General features: G+C 39.5%; 1 protein-coding gene across 2 annotated transcripts in view; it reads right to left on the reverse strand.

Moving 5' to 3' along the window:
* LOC139469812 (calcium-dependent protein kinase C-like) overlaps window positions 1–21,738 on the reverse strand; it is a 158,355-nt gene extending 136,617 nt beyond the window's left edge. For both annotated transcript variants that reach the window (XM_071252109.1, XM_071252110.1), the window contains exons 1-3: window positions 21,551–21,738; window positions 21,374–21,405; window positions 20,622–20,704 (exon numbers count right to left, since the gene is read on the reverse strand). In XM_071252109.1, the coding sequence (XP_071108210.1) occupies window positions 20,622–20,704; window positions 21,374–21,405; window positions 21,551–21,708 (273 nt within the window). In that variant the 5' untranslated portion in view covers window positions 21,709–21,738. The remainder of the gene's footprint in view (window positions 1–20,621; window positions 20,705–21,373; window positions 21,406–21,550) is intronic.
* Between the last annotated feature and the right edge of the window lie 276 nt (window positions 21,739–22,014).

The raw sequence follows: 22,014 nt of genomic DNA on the forward strand, positions 1-22,014 counted from the left end.
GTTACAAGTCAACAGCTGCGAATTGCAATCAAATACATGTCCACTCGGCTTCAGTGCAGATTTTCAGGGCACAGTTGTTTTCAACTTAACGGTAATCAATCAACTTCAACATTTAATATCATCAGCATTTCGCAGAAGATAAATCAGAACAGCTTAAGCTATCAGAAAATTCCTCAATATTTCATTGAAATAAATGTGAACGGTTCCACTGTTAATTCAAACTGGTCAACTTAAAAAGCAGGAAAACAATACAATGTGTACCAAGAGCATCACAGTTAAAGCATCAGTGTGGAATAGAACCTGCCTGTGAGGACGAACACACTTTCCATTAGGCCAACAGGCAACAAATCAACAGCTGCACGCACACACACTGTCTAATAAGTGATTACCTAACTCTGAATAATGATCACTCTTTACATACTGGCATCAATTCTCTTCATAAACTTGTATCATAATGAAATATATCCATCAGAAGATACAAAATTGTTATTTTCACCTGAGTACCATGGTACTACTCTTTATCCTATATCCAACAGAGTTACCTGCCCCTTGTTTTCTCTTCTGCTGCACAGGCACTTGACACTCACCACTGCCACAAGCTAATTTGCATATCATGTGATGACTTTTCTATTGTTTGAAAACAAAACTTGTTTATTATGAAATCAGAGCAGCCCAGCCAAATGGAAATCTTTATGTTAAGCATAATTGCGACAGTGAAGAGTATGACGATATATTGTTACACATCAAAGTGACCATATCACCTGGTATCCATAAGGCTTTGATGTCTACATGTGGCACTGTTAAAACATTGTAAACAAAGGATCATTGTGCAAGTGGAAATATTTTTTCCAATCTTATGATATTTTCTCAAGAAATAAACCATTTGATTTAGATGTTCCAAAAATGAAACAGGTGAAAAACATATGCAATGTGTTGAATGGACTCTGTGAGATGTGAGAATTGTATATAAATTTAGTGAAAGAGTTTATGACTGCACAATTCAAGATTGGCATGCATCGCTAGATACCACATCACTTGAATTTTATGTCTCAAAAGCTGAATTTAACTTGTGAACATTATCTCTTAAATACTAATATAAACCTCACAGTACAACTGCATCAGGCTCATCTCCTAAATCTCACTCTCTCATCTCACTCACTCACTCACATGGGGAATTGAATATTCGTATCCAGTTTGATAAGCATCTCAACAGAACCTCACAGTACAACTGAATCAGACTTAATCTCTTAAATTTCACTCTCTCCCCTCACTCACTCACTCACATGGGGAATTGAATATTCGTATCCAGTTTGATAAGCATCTCAACAGAACCTCACAGTACAACTGAATCAGACTTAATCTCTTAAATTTCACTCTCTCCCCTCACTCACTCACTCACTCACTCACATGGGGAATTGAATATTCGTATCCAGTTTGATAAGCATCTCAACAGAACCTCACAGTACAACTGAATCAGACTTAATATCTTAAATTTCACTCTCTCCCCTCACTCACTCACTCACATGGGGAATTGAATATTCGTATCCAGTTTGATAAGCATCTCAACAGAATCCCTCACAGTACAACTGAATCAGACTTAATCTCTTAAATTTCACTCTCTCCCCTCACTCACTCACTCACATGGGGAATTGAATATTCGTATCCAGTTTGATAAGCATCTCAACAGAACCTCACAGTACAACTGAATCAGACTTAATCTCTTAAATTTCACTCTCTCCCCTCACTCACTCACTCACTCACTCACATGGGGAATTGAATATTCGTATCCAGTTTGATAAGCATCTCAACAGAACCTCACAGTACAACTGAATCAGACTTAATCTCTTAAATTTCACTCTCTCCCCTCACTCACATGGGGGATTGAATATTCGTTTCCAGTTTGATAAGCATCTCAACAGAACCTCACAGTACAACTGAATCAGACTTAATCTCTTAAATTTCACTCTCTCCCCTCACTCACTCACATGGGGAATTGAATATTTGTTTCCAGTTTGATAAGCATCTCAACCGAACCTCACAGCAGACGGCACACACTTCCGGTTGTAGATCACGCTATCCGACATAATCAGATTCCATTCCTAAATAAACTCAAATTACTGCCATGGAAGGACACTGACATCATGACACTTCAAAAGTGGAAAAACTATTTCAATTATTTTTACAGAAATAACATCACATTTCAGCCTGGAGTGCCATTGCCCTTGCTGCAGTACATCTTGGAGGAAACAAGCGTGGACTTCACTGGTGAATATTTAATGTGCTTCCCAGTCTCCCCATCCCACAACACCACTGCCTGGTGAGGGAAGTGTTGATATGTTTTTTACTTGCCAGGTTTCACCAGCCTGTGACAGTGACATTGATTTACCCCCCTCCTCCTCTTTCTCCTCAAAGAGGTCCTGCACAAGCTGCCTGACAATTGACTACATTAGAGCTTGATTGTGCCTTGAGGACTTCTATACAGTTTCAGTGAGGAATCTGTCTGATGACAGAGTGTACACTTCTTAATGGCTGCCTGGATTATGGCCATATCTTTGGGGTAAACAAGTTCCATTTACTGTCTTGATGAGCAAACAGGTGACACGATAGTCAGCAAAATTACAGCAGTTGGCAAAAATCTCAATCAGCGCTCGATACAGTGAGCACCAATTCATGCTGCAAACACACATTCACTCATGTTATAGACGATGTATGCTACTCAAAAGACGTTCACAAACACCAGAGTTAAACAATTTGGTGTTCTTTAACTTCTTTTGAGTAGCATATGACTAAATGTTGTTTTATGCTACATTAAGCAATAACTACATGAAATCCCATTACTTCAGAAACAGGCAGAACTCCCGCGGAGTTAAACAAGGTGTACTGGCAGATCCGTATTGCTGTGTGACGTACAAGTCACCGACAGCAAGACATATGACCCTTCCAGGAAGGTTAATACTCTTCTGTCACAGAAGTGTAGACAATATGCAGGATGTGTTCACAACAAACAGGATATAGACAACTAACATGTTCTCTTTCACCAGGGTATCTCCTTAACCATCTCACTATCAGTACATGTTGATGAGTCAGCGAATCTCATGTGACACCGAAGTCAATATTAAAGCTGAGTGAGTGAGTGAGTGAGTGGGTGGGTGGGTGGGTGAGTGAGTGAGTGAGTGAGTGAGTGAGTGAGTGAGTGAGTGAGTGAGTGGGTGGGTGGGTGGGTGGGTGAGTGAGTGAGTGAGTGAGTGAGTGAGTGAGTTGGGTTTAACACCATTTTAACACTATTCCAATTGTATCAGGGTGTGTCAGCTTATTGTGGGAGGAAAGCCCGAAGTGATGCAGCTCTCAGACATTTACCACTTCGGTAAAACCCACGAGCACGGGTATGGTGCTGACAAACCTAGAAACAATATCGGGTCGAACAGGTATTCGAACCCACAATCACAGGTTTCTGGCGTGCCCAAGGGATGCAACTCTGTACAGTGAATCATGACGCCTTAGACGACTGGGCCACAGGTCTGTAAATAACCTGGGCCAGGCAAACCAGTGGTAGACGTCATGACCAACAATCCACTTTGATAGGACACGGTGACAGTCAATCAGCCACTACAACCACCTCATCCTGTCTGACAAGCACGGGGTGATGGGGACCTATCCTTCCTCAGCATCCTGAGGAGAACTATAGTTAGACAAGTAATCCAGTGGTAGACGTCATCAACAATCCACGTTGATGGAGCAGGATGACACACACTCTGCCAGGTCACCATAACAACCTCAACCTCATCCTGTCTGACAAGCATTGTCTGCTGGGGACCCATCCTTCCCCAACATCCTGAGAACTATAAATGGAAATATTTTCTGACAACATCCAACCTCATTTTCATCCCGAGAAAAAAATCGTGTTGGATTTTTTAAAAATTCTTTTTGTAAAATCAGAAAATGAAAGTAGATTAAAAAGTTGGATTACTTTTATCATAAAATAAGTATTCTCATCACGTGGGATCAATATAGAAGCGCAATTGTAAGCAATACAGTAACTGTCTCTGATGAACAGTGAAAAATAACATCCACAAAGGTTAGGGGTTGGTCCTGAGGGGCCATGTGAAGTGAGGTCTGGCAGAGATTATCCAATTTGACTGTGAGGCATACATGGGAGGCTGATGAAACATTGTACATTCGCTCATCAGAAGATGTTCAAGGCAACCATAAACACTTCACTGATCATATACTACCAGTTATTGGGCCTGCCATGCTTATTGGTTGATTTTATTATCACAGTTATTGTTGCACCTTATAAATTTGATCAATGAAGTCTTTTTCATAAAGGGCATCATTCATCAAAGCAAATATTGACATTCACTCAGAAGTACATTTGCTGCACTGCAAGGGCTTACGTTAAAACACTGCTCCAGATGTAAACGCCAGCCAAAGTACAAACTCTGGCAAATTATCGCTCAGTACAAGATCCCATTGGTAGAAAGTGTGATGAGTAATATTCCGTGCCACGAGACAATGCTAACATATCCTACATTGTGAACATCTAATTGCATCTGCCTAGGTCACAGACAGCAGAAGCTGTTGACTTCATCATAGGACCAGATACTATTGACTGTTGTGTTATTAAGAACAGGCGTGGCCGAGAACATCAACGCATGTCATAAATCTCAATTAGTGTCTCAGCAGAGAAAAGCTGAAACCACATCACCTACTGCATTACCCAACACCATCCCCAACACCATCATCAACCACACCCAACCTCATCCCAAACAACATCAACAACCAGCTTGAATTCTCGCATTCAAATAACCAGCAGTAATTAAACATTCACAATTACCTTGACCTGTAAACATGGTAAATAAGACTGACAAAACATTCACTTTCATGACTGACACAACTTTAGTTAAACATGTGACAGACTTAATAATCACATTCAGGTAACAATTAATATCATGATTGAAATGGAATATATATGTTGTGGTTTTATATTAGAGCCCATTCAGACATGGTTGATATCCATTGATCATGTCTATCCTTGTGTTCCTCATGTCTAGAGGTGCAGGTGACAGGGCCAAATCAGTGAGTGAGTGAGTGAGTGAGTTGGGTTTTACGCCCGCTTTTAACAGTATTACAGTTATATCGCGGCGTGTCAGCTTAATGTGGGAGGAAAGCCCGAAGTGATGCAGCTCTCAGACGTTTACCACTTCGGTGAAACCCACGAGCACGGGTATGGTGCTGACAAACCTAGAAACATAATCGGGGTGAACCGGAATTCGAACCCACAATCATAGGTTTCTGGCGTGCCCAAGGGACGCAACTCTGCACAGCGAATTGCGGCGCCTTAGACGACTGGGCCACCCGTGCCCCCCAAGGGCCAAATCAGGAACAAGGCGAAAGAAACAACTGCTATTAATGCTGGTGCCCATAAAACACCTTGACCATCACAGACCCCCCTGGCTGAAACAAATCCGGAACAATTTACCTAACTGACAATCTTCTTCAAACCTACTCAGACTACGATAACACTTAAAAACATCCTCCACTCACAGGCTCACTTCCGATACCTCTGGCTATTAGGGCAACTTAATGCACTGCACCATGCATGCATGACCGTTTGACCAAATGTCACCGGCCAGCAGGATTGCGATCATTGTTCCACCAACAGGCTGACTTCATTACCATCCTCACACGTACACAATGTAAACGGAGACGGAAATATATGAGAGCATGAATCATATTAATGAAGCGGACTTCAGACCATCAAGAAATAATGGACATCAGTGATTATAAAAGGTGATACACAGCTATGGGATTTGGTCCTACTGTAGAGTTAATGATACAAACGGAACATTCAGACTCAGTGGCTGCTGGTTACAAAGTAACCCGAAGGTCAATTTTATTGCACAAATCCATGTGAGGCAAATAAATCAATAAACTACCTAAAAGGAGGACTAGTGATTAAATATTGCAGTGCCCTTCTATTGTTCTAGTAAATGAAACTTTCAGAGCTGTAGAAATCTGCTGCAGTGTGCAGACCACTGCAAGAACAGAAACATCTGACGATCACATACTTGGCCTCTATTTCTCAATGTACCACCTCTGGTACTTCAGTTCAGGTCAGTTTTATTTCTCTGAAAAAACACCAACGGTGGTACAAGAGTATATATATATATATACAACATATAATATACAATACAGATCAAGATGGTAACAAGCCTCAATAAAACAAATAAAAAAATATATATATTAAAAAAGAAAAAGAAAAAAAAATATAAAAAAAAAAAGAAAGAAAAAAAGAAAAAAGAAAATTAGACACCTTAACGTAAAAATAGTGAATATTCCGATTCTTGAACATACAATGTCTGATGCTGGTCACATCCAGCAACACGAAACATGTGACTCCATATGCATCACTTGGAGTCAATCTACCAACTCGGGTACTGAAGAGTCTGGTTCCTGAATACAATAATCAGACATGTCAGACACACTGCTTGACCTCCGCCTACCTGCACTAGCTCACACTGACCACTAATGACCACAAGCACTGTGAGACAACTGTTAACTAACACTTTGTCATGGACTGAGCTAGCCACTAGCCACTGGCCACTGCTCAGAAACCATGGCAACTCAAGATAGCTCACTCGGGCCAACAGAATATGCATTTATATGAAACAACAGCTGAACATTAAAATTCCATTTATATCAGATGCCAAAAGTGTATACATGTGTTAAATACACATTTCTGTTGAAGATATAGATAAAGGTTTCAGAAAGCCATGAGACATGATGAAAGTGAATTATCAAATTTCTATTTTGCACATGTTTGTTTGAGCTGGTGTGTTGGATATACAGTAAACTACATTTATAACAAACACGCTTATAACGAACTGACGGATATATTACTTACTTAGATAATTAAGAACATATCAATTATTTAAACAAATGATTATGGCTAAAACCAATTATCTTCTTCGTCTCAGATCAATCCCGCCAAATGAATACGCAGGTAGTGCACAGTATTGTGGATGACATGGGCATATATTTTTCAATACATAACTGGATATATTATTCATTCATTTGAAATTTCATCTTTATTGTTTTGTGAGATCACCACTTTGGACCGACACGAACAAGCATACCTCATAAAAAACACAACCTAAAGTAGGCACATAAACCTTGCATCTTGACACACTGGACCGAACACTATACATGCAGCAATTTTCACAAACAAATAATCAGTCTCTAGCCGCCATCTGCTAAAATGGGCCTCATTATATGGTCCTCTAAATCCAATTATTATCCTCTGTAAATGTTTAATGTATAGTTTCAGGAAAGCATACACATTCCTTCTTTTCAGGTACCCAATGCAAACTTCCCCACTACGATAAACCATCAGCAATTACAATTTGCCAGCTTCATGCATCTACAAGCTCAGGGCTGATTGTCAAGCCTTACTCAATATGATTCCAATTCTATTCAGTAAATTGCTTATGTGAAACATACACAGTCACATAACAGAATTTAACAAGAAAAACATTAATCATGAAAACACTTTGCTGCACAATAATGGCTCCACTACAGACATATTGAAACAGGCCACACAAGCTTGATTGCCTGCATTGGAATATGAAAAGCATGTGTGTTAATATACAATGACACAGCAGATGCAAGCATATGGCCAATCAGCAAGTGTCACTGAATATTGGAGGTGGAGAAGGGTCATAGCATGATTTGTATATATATTTATATGCCTGCAATGATGGGGCACCAGCTTGTCAAGGGGCTGATACTGTATGCTGCAACTAATACAACATTCTGCCAAGTGTTTTTGCTATTTTTTATGCTTCTGTATACATTTTCCTAAATATGTCAGCCTGATGTATTAGACGAGGTATACTTGATCATTTCAAGTTTGTCAAATCAGTGTCCATATTTTCATACATAAGTATATTTGTCAAGCTATAACATACAAAAATGTTCAGCATATCTTGTCCAGCCATATTCACCATGTTTCAGTTCATTCCAACCAGCTATATTCACAATGTTTCAGTTTATTCTAACCAGCTATATTCACAATGTTTTAGTTATTCCAACCAGCTATATTCACAGTGTTTTAGTATATTCCAACCAGCTATATTCACAATGTTTCACTTCATTCTAACCAGCTATATTCACAATGTTTCAGTTAATTCCAACCAGCCATATTCACAATGTTTCAGTTTATTTCAACCAGCTATACACAATGTTTCAGTTTATTCCAACCAGCTATATTCACAATGTTTCAGTTTATTCTAACCAGCTATATTCACAGTATTTCAGTTTATTCCAACCAGCCATATTCACAATGTTTCAGTTTATTCTAACCAGCTATATTCAGTGTTTCAGTGGATTCTAACCAGCCATATTCACAATGTTTTAGTATATCTTGTCCAGTCATAATCACAATTTATCCATGTTTGCCTGGTGGTAATTTCAGATCATTTTACCAAACCATACGTTACACCAGGAATACAAATTGCCCAGTCAGATATTCCTGTAGCACATAATTTGATCACACGTAAACAAAACACTGTTCACTCGTAATACAACCTTGTCCTAGTCATGGCAAAACATACACCTCGTTGATTACATCCTTATCTAACTTCCCAGCAAGGGTGCAGTTTCCCCTTTACATAAGGGTGTCTCCGACTCGCACCATATTAACTGCTAAGTTTCAATTCCTCAGCCAGACATATTATGAAAATGGGTTTTGTACATGATGACGAACTTGACCACGACGGGCCCCGTCACAATTTTCTAAAGCTTCCAATACACCATCTAATATCTCCAAGGAGTTGCTGGCACTGTGGGTACAAGTCCCATCAAACAATCACTTGAACAACTCATTACGACCATATTACTTTTTGCATTTAGTCTCATTCACCTTTTAACAAAACTCATTACTGGAATTGAGGTAGCCCATCTTTCAACATGGCTGCCACTGGGATAAGATAGATAAGGCCTGCTTCGATTAATCCAATATTGCTGGGGAGGAATGAAAAAAGATGCTGCACTTGCGTCAGATGCGACTTGTAAATGGTGAAGCTCCTGGTAAGATTCCAAGCCGGATATTGACGCCAGACATGACAATAAGCAATTATACTTAGCTGTTCAAACAGTCACCAGTTAAACAGTCAGCGATATGTTTAATCTCTTCCCAGAACTGTTCATATGACATGGCAATCCACTTTCATCCGAACTGTATCTATCGCAAGCTTTGTTTAACAGAATTAACAGACAATCAATACATGCAGAGGCAATGATTACATATGCGGAACTGTCAGTGTTAGTTGAAATTTAGACATTTATTGAGTACGCCTTTGTTTGCTTGTTTCTTTTATGATGCTGCAGTCAGCAATATTCGTGCTATATGAGAGTGGTCTGTAAATAACTGAGTCTGAACCAGGCAATCCAGTGATTGATACAATGACTGTCAATCCACACAATTGGGATACAATGACATGTCAATTTTAAATAATCAAAATTATATATGAATGAATAAAAATCATGAATGTTTCAGATTTGATAAATGAAATTTCATCCCCAAAAATATAAGAAATTTGAAAAAATCTAAAATTCATTTGTTTACTATGCCATGTACTTTCTACTGTAAACAAGTCCTCACACTTGTTTAAACACTATCCAATTTGTAACATTTACAGAGGCTAACTGGCTTCCATAAAATACCCTACAGGTACAGAAATACTGTGAAACAGAGCATATACTACTCAAAAGAAGTAAAGGCACGCCGGATTCTTTTAATTTACTGTCATGGCATGACAGATAAACGTTAATATGAAAAAAAATGGGAGTTCTTTAACTTCTTTTGAGTAGTATATATATGTTGAATATAACTGTTGAATATATGCTGCGTCTTGGCATCCTCTGCTGATGCATTTGTAATCACCAAACAGCACCCTGTGAATACTGAATTCTGAATATGTCCAAAGGACTTTGTCTTCATGTGGAAACAATTGAAACACTGCCCTCGTGGTAACAACTAACGTCACAGGTACTGAATTACAGCTAGTATGGATTACTGATGTATTTGTGAAGGCCAAGATGCACCACACGCATGGCTGGTGCCGTGGACTACAATACCATGTGCATGGCTTGTCACATAGCTGCCACCTGCATACAGCCATATACAGACACTGCAAAGTCATGCAGGTTGGGATTTCAAAGGCTTATAACTTGAAGACATTGAGAATGTGTACATGTAGTGGTTGATTGTAGGGACAAATGATTGTTCAATAAATCTGCCATGTTTACAATACTAGAGCTGCTGACATCCTGTTTTCATCACCCTGAGAAGCTGACCTTGAATTAACATTGCTGTCATAAAGGTCAGCTAGGCCATTAGAAGTTTGATTACCTGTTCATGACTCGTCAAGTGAACTGCATTAGTATCAAACAAGTGGTCATAAATCACCCTATCTACATGCTAAATCTTGATCTAAGTAAATTGCAGAGAGAATTCAAATCATCGAATAGCAAAAAAACATTACATTCACTGTACTATACAGTCAAGGCTTTCTGAAGGTCAAAATAAATATAACACACAGTCAAGGCTTTCTGAAGGTCAAAATAAATATTACCTACAGTCAAGGCTTTCTGAAGGTCAAAATAAATATTACCTACAGTCAAGGCTTTCTGAAGGTCAAAATAAATATAACCTACAGTCAAGGCTAAGGGGAACATATGAATTTGGTTAACTTGAATACTCACAAGATTTGTAACTTTGACTAAAAATATTAGTCTTCAATTCTAAACAGTTTGGAAATTATTCAATATTAATGTTCTTTCATCAATATAGAAACATCAATATTATAGATTTTAAGATGAGCACTCTTGTAGGCTCAGAAAACAGTTGTAACGTCTTGACAAATAATAATTGAATTTAAGTTCTTTAGTGGACAAGGCATAAAAGATCACCTCATGACGTTTGCATGGGTTCCGATACCTCAGACTATCAACACTAATCCATATTAGTATCTTTGGGTGTAAAAGAAAAAATAATAAAATGAGCAGACACGAAAACAAACCTTTTTTTAAACAAATTCAAAGAGAAATATTAAAGTACTTCCAAATATCTAAATATATCGCCTTCTCAAATTGTAATCAGACTAAATTTTATGCCTTTTGGTCCTTTTATCATTCTCTATTTTCAGATAGTGATATTGAGATTTTAGGAGTAGGAGGAATGTAAATGCTCAGTGCTAACTGGTAATACTTCTGTGGGGATGACCAGTTTTGACCTGTCACTCTACTTTTTACAATGTATGCACTGTTGCAGGTGATGCAAATACAGTGATCCCTCACTACAACGCTACCTTTGGGGTCCAAAGAATTGATACGCATATATATATCATGTACCATGAGGAAATAAATACATTAAATAATAAAAGTAAAATAAACAAAATAAAAAGAGTCATCCATGCATTTCCTCTGCATACTGCTGGAAGATGCCGTTAATAATAAGCATGAAGGACTTAAATCTTCACCGATCACTATACTTATACAGGAAAATTAACTGTTTTACACCCAACCAATTACTACACTATTGTAGATTGAATATCAATAGTACAAGCATCAATGACCCAGCCATAATCACCCGTCAGGCACCTAATCACTACTCATTACTTTATAGGATATAATTATCCCAAATTAATATCATAACAAAACAATATCAAAGAGACTCTCTCACTGAACATACTAAATACCTCTTTGTCTGAAAAAAGTGAGTGAGCATGGTTTAACGCCACTGTGAACAGTATTCCAGTTAAAAGTGTATCACAGTGTGTCAGTGTGATGCAGTGATACTTGCATTTGCCCTTATCTGTGGTGCCTAAGCCATCTTTTTTATATGTAGGATAGCCAAACACCTGGCACACTAATGATTTACAGTTGGCAGTGTCAAGTATGGCTACAGTTGGCAGTGTCAAGTATGGTGACAGTTGGCAGTGTCAAGTATGGCTACAGTTGGCAGTGTCCAGTATGGCTACAGTTGGCAGTGTCAAGTATGGTGACAGTTGGCAGTGTCAAGTATGGCTACAGTTGGCAGTGTCAAGTATGGCTACAGTTGGCAGTGTCAAGTATGGTGACAGTTGGCAGTGTCACGTATGGCTACAGTTGGCAGTGTCAAGTATGGCTACAGTTTGCAGTGTCCAGTATGGCTACAGTTGGCAGTGTCAAGTATGGTGACAGTTGGCAGTGTCAAGTATGTCTACAGTTGGCAGTGTCAAGTATGGCTACAGTTTGCAGTGTCCAGTATGGCTACAGTTGGCAGTTTCAAGTATGGCTACAGTTGGCAGTGTCAAGTAAGGCTACAGTTGGCAGTGTCAAGTATGGCGCAATGGATGAAAATATTTACATTTTCACTGCTCATTTACACTGGCAATTAGTGTTCTGTGTAATATTTATTGAAGAATACAGTTAAGGTAAGAATCGATACTTTTTACTTAGTGTGTAATTGTGATCGATACTTGTATCAAAAAGTAAAAAGTCATGTTCCACCGATGCATCAGTGTATTATCCCACTACTAGTTCAAGAAAGGCAGAGATCCTTGTAATATTTGTTTGTTTGTTGTTTAACGCCACACTCAGCAATATTCCAGCTGTATGACAGCGAGTCTGGACCAGCCAATCCAGTGATTGATATCATGAGCTTCGGTCCACGCAATTGGAGTGAGTGAGTGATTGAGTGAGTTTGGTTTTACGCCGCTTTTAGCAATATTCCAGCAATATCACGGCGGGGGACACCAGAAATGGGCTCCACACATTGTACCCATGTCGGGAATCGAACCCGGGTCTTCGGCGTGACGAGCGAACGCTTTAACCACTAGGCTACCCGACCGCCCCCACGCAATTGGAATATGATGACATGCATCAACCAAATCAGCGAGCCTGACAACCTGCTTCTGTCAGCTGCCTCTTACGACAAGCATAGTCGCCTTTTCCGACAAGCATGGGTTGCTGAAGACCTATTGTACCCTGGATCTTCATGAGTTCTGTAATAACTGTATGTGGTCATGACATTAATATACAATACCCAAGTCTAAGAGTTCAACAGTTTGGGGTACATATTTACAGGACATTTTATTTCAGCCTCAAGACAATGATAATATTTACATACTCAATACTTGACCAACAATTATTGATAGTGAAACCAGGAAATGATTGAACAGGACAGTACAGGTGCTCGAGTAATGTCCTTGTATCCTTCTACACACAGCAGTCACGTCAGGCTTGTGTGTTCAACATACTTGTCCCCTGGAGTCTCCAGTGTTCTACACCAACAATAGCCACCAGTAGAAACAGCTGCAGACAAGCAGGATTGTTGTTGTTTGTTGATTGTTGTTTAATGCCGCACTCAGCAATATTCCAGCTATATGACGACAGTCTGGAAATAATCGAGTCTGGACAAGACAATCTAGCGACTGACGTCATGAGCATCTATCTACGCAGTTGGGATACAATGACATCAGCCAAGTCAGATGAATGAAATGGGTGGTCTTTATCTTCTTTTGAGCTCATCAGTATGTATACTACTCAAAACATATACTACTCAAAAGAATTAAGGACCACCTCATTTCAAAAGCGATATTCTTATGCCTTTAAGAATTAGCTACAGTAATATGAAAGAACCAGGTAACTTCTTTTGACCAGTATATGTTTCTCCTTTCAAAAGGAATGTTTTTCTATCCCATTTAGGCAGCCGGAATCCTGTCGGAACTTCAGGAGTCATGGAGAAAGAAGATAGCCTTCTGCTGACAACATGTGAAACCTGAAGAACTTGGCTCTGGTTCAACCTTGTCATTAAAGATTATAGACTGTCCTAGCACAGAGATTGTTTGTTTGTTGTTTAACGCCTCACTAGTCCAGCTATATGACAGCTAGTGATTGACATCATCAGCATCAACCCACGCAACTGGGATCATTGACATCCAATGAAACCCAAGCCATAAATGATACAGATCTCAGATGTTTACCAAATTGGTAAAACCCACAAGCATGGGTATGGTGTTAACAAACCTAGAAACATACTTCAGGTAAACAGGAACTGAGCCCACAATCATAGGTTTGTGGCGTGCCCAAGGGACACAACTCTACACAGCAAAATTGCAGAACCTAAGATGACTGGGACACCTGTGTGAACCCCCCACCAAGATGAAGCACATGTTGCACTGGGAGTCCCAGTCAGTGGACCATACTCCATGTTGTAACAGCGTTACGTTATATCACAGCAAGGAATACAGACAGTGACTTAACACAGATATGCCCTATGTGATAACCTTAGGGGATTAACTTTTATGGGCATCATTTGAGTCTGAAGCTAAGCATCCTTGTGTAAACCCAGCCTGAGAAATGGAACTTATGAATCTGATGAGCTCCATCTTGAGAGGTTTGTTGTTGACTCACACACTTGGTAATATTCCACATATACAGCCTGTAAAATAATTGAGTCTTGAACAGACAATCCATTGATCGATATTGTGAGCAAAGATCCACGCAGTGGGGTTACGATGACACTCTATCAATCAAGTCATAGTGGTGAAGTGATGCAGCAAGGTCAGAATACAACAAGTACCACAATACAGAGGTCACGCTACAGTATGCATCAGGATACGCATATTTACATCATATCATGTGGATACTATCTTACAATTAAATATTTCAGAGGAGGTTCCAAAGAAAAAACTAGCTGTAGACACATGTTCATAGCGGTTATTTTTAGAAGCGAACTTGAAAACCTTATTACAACACATTTTGCAATATTTGACTGACAAAAACACTGGTGTTGGGGTGGGGGTCATTAAACAAGTCGTGATAAAAATATTTTACATTTTTTGTATCATCTTGTATCGATAGAGAAAAAAGTGTATCGTGTGTCATATTGCAGGAAAACTCACGGTGCACCGATGTATATTTTAACCTCTTCCGAGTCACAAGGTCAGACCACCCGATCCATTAACTTGCCTCTTACAACCAACCTTGTCTACTAAACGATGTTGAAAGTGTAGACGACATACGGGTAGTGACAGGTTTAGTGTTACAGTTGACACCCCATAAGTATTAATAACAACAATACCGAGAATGGAAAAGGCCTTCTGTAACTTTTCGAGCTTTCAGAACATTGACATCACAGTAACTAAAAGCAGTCTATTTGAAAAAAAGCAGCTTGTTGCATTGTCAGTGAGCGAGTTGGGTCTGACATTGTTTCAATTACATGATCACACTGATCACAATGCAGGGATATATCCAGGATTCCGAACTAAGCGTCCCTGGCAGGCAATTTGGGGAAAACATTTGTTATTGTTGCAAATTGATCAGTAATATAAAAGTCACCTGCACAAAGCCAAAACATTAGTTATTACTACATAACATGAATTGGCAATTTCTTAATTTCAATTTGGAAATATTTACTGACATTTGTTGCAGACTTGGGGCCAAATATCGGCCTCTGAGCAAGTTTAGCTAAATCCCTGCAGTGTGTCAGCTTAATGTGGGAGGTATGCCAAAAGTGTTGCAGGTCGTAACCATTTACCATTTTCATGAAAACCGCAAGCTTTGCTATGATGTTCACAGACCCTCAGCTCATCATCATGAAGAATCTGGTATTTAAAGCCACGACCACTGGATTCTCGTCGTAAGGGGACATAACTCTGGATATTTACTGTAGTACCACCAGTGCACTGACAGACAAACATAGCAAGCAGCTTTCACTGATTCAAAGATATTGTGCTGACAAAATAATAAGCACTACCATATAACCACAAACATAAAGAACATTATTTTTACATACATAACACAAAAATCAGTAGTCTGGTTGTTTTGGGTTATTTTTTCTTTTAGAAAAGTATTGACAACAAGGTAGACACAATTTTATGGACAACCACTTACTTAATACTGAATACCAAAACGCCGCTTTTTACAGTATTAATGAAGTTGTTATCCATAAAATTGTGTCTACCTTGTCATCCGTCATCTTCTAAGTAATGCCTATCAAACAAAGTATTGACATTTATGTCATGACAAATGGGAATATGTTTTTAGATATATGGGTAATGTGAGGGTTCTCAAAAGAACCATTCTACAACCTTTTATATTGGTGAAACACAATATCAAAACAACATAGATCCTTGCCCTTATATAGAAAAAAAACCCAGTTAACTAAATAATGATGAATCTATTTAGCATGCTATGCTGAAAGGACGGAGGCTGACAAAACATGTAAATTGACACAAGTGGATCTCTTTGCAAGGCTGGTCGAGGCAACGATTATCAGGTTCCAGCAACAAAACAGACAAGCCAGCTTGTCACAGCTGTGTCATATACAGATATTTATGATTCCATGTAATGCCATAATAAAACCCACACAACATAACAGTCAGACTGAAGGTCCAATGAATAATAGAATTAACATGTTTCCAATATTATACTGTCCTTTCATGACACAGCCTTAAAACCAACCGGCCTCCAAAACAACCCCTAACCCTTTGCCTACCCTCCTCCAAATTAACCCCAAAATCCTATCCATCTCCAAAAACATACATTCCTGAATAAATCCCAAAACCCTATCTTCCTCCACAACAACCCCAAATCCCTGTACTCCCCCAAAACAACCTCAAAACCCTACTCACCTGCTAAAAACAACCCCAAATCCCTGTACTCCTCCAAAACAACCTCAAAACCCTACTCTCCTGCTAAACAACCCCAAATCCCTGTACTCCTCCAAAACAACCTCAAAACCCTACTCTCCTGCTAAACAACCCCAAATCCCTGTACTCCTCCAAAACAACCTCAAAACCCTACTCTCCTGCTAAACAACCCCAAATCCCTGTACTCCTCCAAAACAACCTCAAAACCCTACTCTCCTGCTAAACAACCCCAAAACCCTGCATTCCTTAAAAACAACCCCAAAACACCCCAGAAACCATGTACCCTTCCAGAACTCCCAACCCAGTTAACTAAATAATGATGAATCTATTTAGCATGCCATGCTGAATGTGGGGAAGCTGTGCCCACTCAAAAAAAACCTTAAATATGACACCCCTTAAATATGACACCCCTCCAAATGGATCCTTAAACCCGTCTCACCAAAAAAGAAAACATCCTCACTCTTTGCTAATTTCTACATTCAAGACATTGTAGGGTAGGGTAGACAAGGTCCTAATTGTCTTATCCATCACAGATAGTCATTAAAATAAATATCACACAGCTGTAGATCACTGATCATTGCTGATACTCCATAGTTTGTGACAATCCATAAATCAAAGTTGCCTTCGTTTTTCTATGTTGAAATGTCAATGTACTTCAGGGTGTAGAATTACCATGGCTGACTTGCTTGACATTGTACCTTAGACTGCCAGACAGATAGGATACCAGTAATGCATTCCAGTCAATACCTTAATGCCCACTTTGGAATTAAAACAAAACTTATAGTGGGAATTATAGAGGATTTTTAAAAGAGCTATTCCACAGCTATTAATATTTGAGAAAAACACCTTCAAAACAACCTAGGTCCTTGCCTTTGTAGTGATAAAAACCCAATATCTATGCTGAAAGGAAGGAAGTGAGTGAGTGAGTGAGTTGGGTTTAACGCCGCTTTTAACAGTATTCCAGTTATATCACGGCATGTCAGCTTAATGTGGGAGGAAAGCCCGAAGTGATGCAGCTCTCAGATGTTTACCACTTCGGTGAAACCCACGAGCACGGGTATGGTGCTGACAAACCTAGATACATAATCGGGGCGAACCGGGATTCGAACCCACAATCATAGGTTTCTGGTGTGCCCAAGGGACGCAACTCTGCACAGCGAGTGGATCTGGTCATAATGCTGGTCTAGGCAAGGATTATCAGAGTAGAGACAGTTTATTGATAACAACATCTTTATTTATTTAGAAGGCGACGTTTCGGTATAGATCCTTATACTGTTGTCAAGCAAGGCTGAATAATTCTGTACCATGTTCACAATTCAGCCATGCTTGACAACGGTACAAGGATCTGTACTGAATTGTCGCCTTTACAGTAAATAAAGATGTTGTTATCTATAAATTGTCTCTACTTTGTCATCTGTCAACTTCCAAGTAATGCCCATCAAACAATTCAAGGATTATCAGGTCTTGTCTATAAAACTTCCCACACACAGCCTTTAACTTCAAGGAGTAGACCCCATGTTTCCCTCCTTGCATGCTGGAAACTATCCTCAGTGTGGTGCTCCCAGTGTCACAGTGTGACAGACATGCCTACCTAAATAGCTGCCACATTATAGCCTCCAGGTGATAGAAATAACACAGAGACCAACACTAACCCAATAATTTACTGCCACGACAGAGTTATAAATATGTGAGCAAAGTCCCTGTTTCCAAATCTTTGATAAAAAGTGTCATTTAAAAATGTGATTTAACATGTTCTTTCCATTTAAAGAAAAATGACTTTCAGCAAACCTAAATAAGTTATCATGGTTATGTTGTCATATAGCATTAATAGTCTTGAAACTTGCCTCTTCAAATATCAAACATATTTTCAAAAACAATATTTATAAATCTGTTTCCAAATGTGATGTACTTTGAAAAGTTTAGATTTGTGAAACAATGTTCAACTTAAGTGTGTAATAACTAAATTTTATACACCAATCATTGAACCAAATCAGTCTAATTCCCAGCAGTACATGTATAATGTTGGTTGGTTAGTTGTTTTACGCCACACTCAGCAATATTCCAGCTGTATGATGGCGGTCTATAAATAATCGCGTCTGGACCAGACAATCCAGTGATTAATATCATGAGCATCGATCCACGCAATTGGGAGCAATGACATGCTTCAACCAAGTCAGCGAGCCTGACCACCCGACCCTCTTAGTCACCTCTTACAACAAGCATAGTCACCTTTTACGGCAAGCATGGGTTGCTGAAGACCTATTCTACCCCAGATCTTCATGAGGGAGACAAGCATGGGTTGCTGAAGACCTATTCTACCCCAGATCTTCACGAGGGAGACAAGCATGGGTTGCTGAAGACCTATTCTACCCCAGATCTTCACGAGGGAGACAAGCATGGGTTGCTGAAGACCTATTCTACCCCAGATCTTCACGCGGGAGACAAGCATGGGTTGCTGAAGACCTATTCTACCCCGGAACAACATAGACAAGCATGGGTTGCTGAAGACCTATTCTACCCTGGATCTTCACAGGTCAGGAATTTGTAGAAACGATGAAGACAGTTGCCTTAGGTCTCATTTCTAACATGACTGTCAGTTCACCATGACAACATGCAATCCTGATATGTACTTCCTCTCATGATCCCTATAATGTAGTGTCAATTATTTCATGATCAGATTTCAACATGAACAGCATACACTTTATGTCCACAAGGACAAGCCCCATCACCACGTGCACAAGACATGCTCATTTCAGCTCAGCTGAAACTGACAGTTATGTATTCTTCCTGTATTCAAGATGTTCTATCTCCAACAAGGTGCTATTTACTTGCTTTCTTAAATGATAGGGGTGTTGAGCTTGCTTAGTGGATAAAATGTTGCGGAAGACCCTGGCTTGGTTCTTCATATGGGTAGAGTGTGAAGCCCATTTCTAATGTCCCTTGCTGTGCTGATATTACTGGAATATTGCCAAAAGCACTAAAACCCTAATAACTCACTCTTAATTGTCAAGATCCGCCCTGTCTTAAGCTACTGAAACATTGGCCATATTGAACAGTTTCTAAATCAAAATCAAGTCATAGTTTCATGAATGAAAAAATAAATTTGACTATCAAATTCCTGCAGATTATAAAACATTGCTAGTTTCTCATTGGTTACCTTCAAATTGAAGACTTTTTCTTGTGAACCAAAACACCCCTGCCCTTCTCAACCCCACCCCGCCCTTCTCAACCCCACCCCTGCTCCATATTACAGAAACCCTAAAGCTGTCAGCCGCAGAGTTCAATATAAGGGAATAAAATATTAAATATGAATATAGCATTGTGACTTCTCAAAATGCTTCTACAAGGCCTGTTTTGAAATTACAACATTATAACGATTATGTGTATTAGTCAAAAACTATAGCCATTAAGGGATCAACCAGACCCTCAAATTGACTGGTAACAAGACGCTCTCAGATTGCGTACACTCATGCTGTTCAATGAACATGTCCATTGATTTCTCGTGTCAGTCAATACATCATTGTCAATAACTAACACCTCAACAGGTACATGTATCTTGTTATCCGTGAGAACAGCCTCACGAATCCAGATTAGAGCATCTCGCAGGCATATCAATGACATAATCTCATTAGGTACACTGAAAAAATCATCAGGTGTGACAAGTGCCACGCCCCTTCCTATGATGACAGATATAATACACCAATACACGTACTGGAGCTTAGGTGTATTCAGCATGATGCAAAGATTTCCTTACCTGCTAAATCAATCTGTATTACGTGCTACAAGCCTGAACACAGTGAAGCACATGTATTTATGATGGTGCCTCGAAGGCAGAAAATGCCAAGCCCATATAATTTAATCATTCATCAAGATATCATGGTTAATATGCATTGTGTTAAAATATGAAAGAATGAATGTACTTACATCGGAATCAGGGCCATGATCTGCTCCAGGGCATCCAAATGACACAAACTCATGACATCTTTTATGCACCACAAAACTGCAAACTGCAGAGAGACAAATGCATTATCATAACAGAGGCACTTCTGTCTGAGCAGCTGTTTAGCAGCATGCAATCAACACCCTCCTCGACTGTAAACACACAGTCATCAACAGCTAACACGTTAACACGTCAATAAACAACAGGTAATGAAATTAACAAGGATACATTTTAGTTGACACAGATTATGATGACAACCGTTTCTAGTTCTACACCCAGGCTTGCAACCACTTACTTCAGTTTGCATTGGCAGGTATTTGAAAACGCTGTTGGCATTTAGATGTTAATAATTTTGTTGTTGGCTGTGCAATATGTGTGTAACTTGAAGATGCCTATCTGCTACCTGCAATAGCGATTTGTGCTATATTTAACCGATGGTATTGATTTGTGATTGAGGCAGAAGATCGTGTCAAATATCAAGTGTAATAAGAGACGAACAGAAGATACAGTAAATGTCACGCTGTGATATATCGGCACACTGAATGTATGTGCAGGAGAGAGAGAATCGCATTGCAAATTAAAGCAAGTGTGTGTCGCTGCAGCTAGCATCACTACGCGGACAGAACGCTCGTGTTGATTTCAGACAGATAGTCGATGAGAGGAACACTGCTCCTGTCAAACGATATACGACAGATTTTCGCCGAGTGCATAGAGTGATGGGAACATAGGTACTTACTTTGACACTGGAATCCTTGCTTTCCGAACCCCCTAAAAATACAAAATAGAGGTCTTGTTATGCGCATAAGACACTAACACGATGAAATGCGAATCTTCTTCAGGAAAAAGAAGTCACAGAAGTGTCGGAACGGCAGAGGCGACGAAAATAGTATGCCGTTTAGGCTAGAATTCTTACCAAATAAAATCCTTGCAATGGCTGCAGAAGGTCGGCTGCTTGAAAAATCTTGCTACAAACTTATGATCCTTAACTTCGTGTACATTTTTCTGTCTCAAAGCACCCCTTCGCTCAAAACGCTGCACGGCTTTCATAGACCCTTCCTTACCGTCCGCCATTTTGCTGAGCGTGAACTGACAGTTTCGTCATCCTCGATTCCGGGCCCTGCCGATACGTATCCTGGTTCCGTGTGAGAGACTTAGTTACTCATATTGCAGGGCAGATGATATTATCCATGTTCGGGAGTTTACAAAGTGAAAGTAGTAGGTAGTTTTGAGCGGAGAAATCTGGGCGACAAGGATGAATTATGCTAATAGGGTGATGTAATTTCGCCAAAGATAGAATTGTCGCGTTTCTCTCTCCTCGAGTAGGTCGAATGACAGTCCGTGCCTTGTAAACAGCAGAGGCATTGCGTGGGGTGTTGA

The sequence above is a fragment of the Haliotis cracherodii genome, unplaced genomic scaffold, assembly GCF_022045235.1.
Source record: "Haliotis cracherodii isolate W230 unplaced genomic scaffold, xgHalCrac1.p SCAF_2, whole genome shotgun sequence".
NCBI lineage: Eukaryota > Metazoa > Mollusca > Gastropoda > Lepetellida > Haliotidae > Haliotis > Haliotis cracherodii.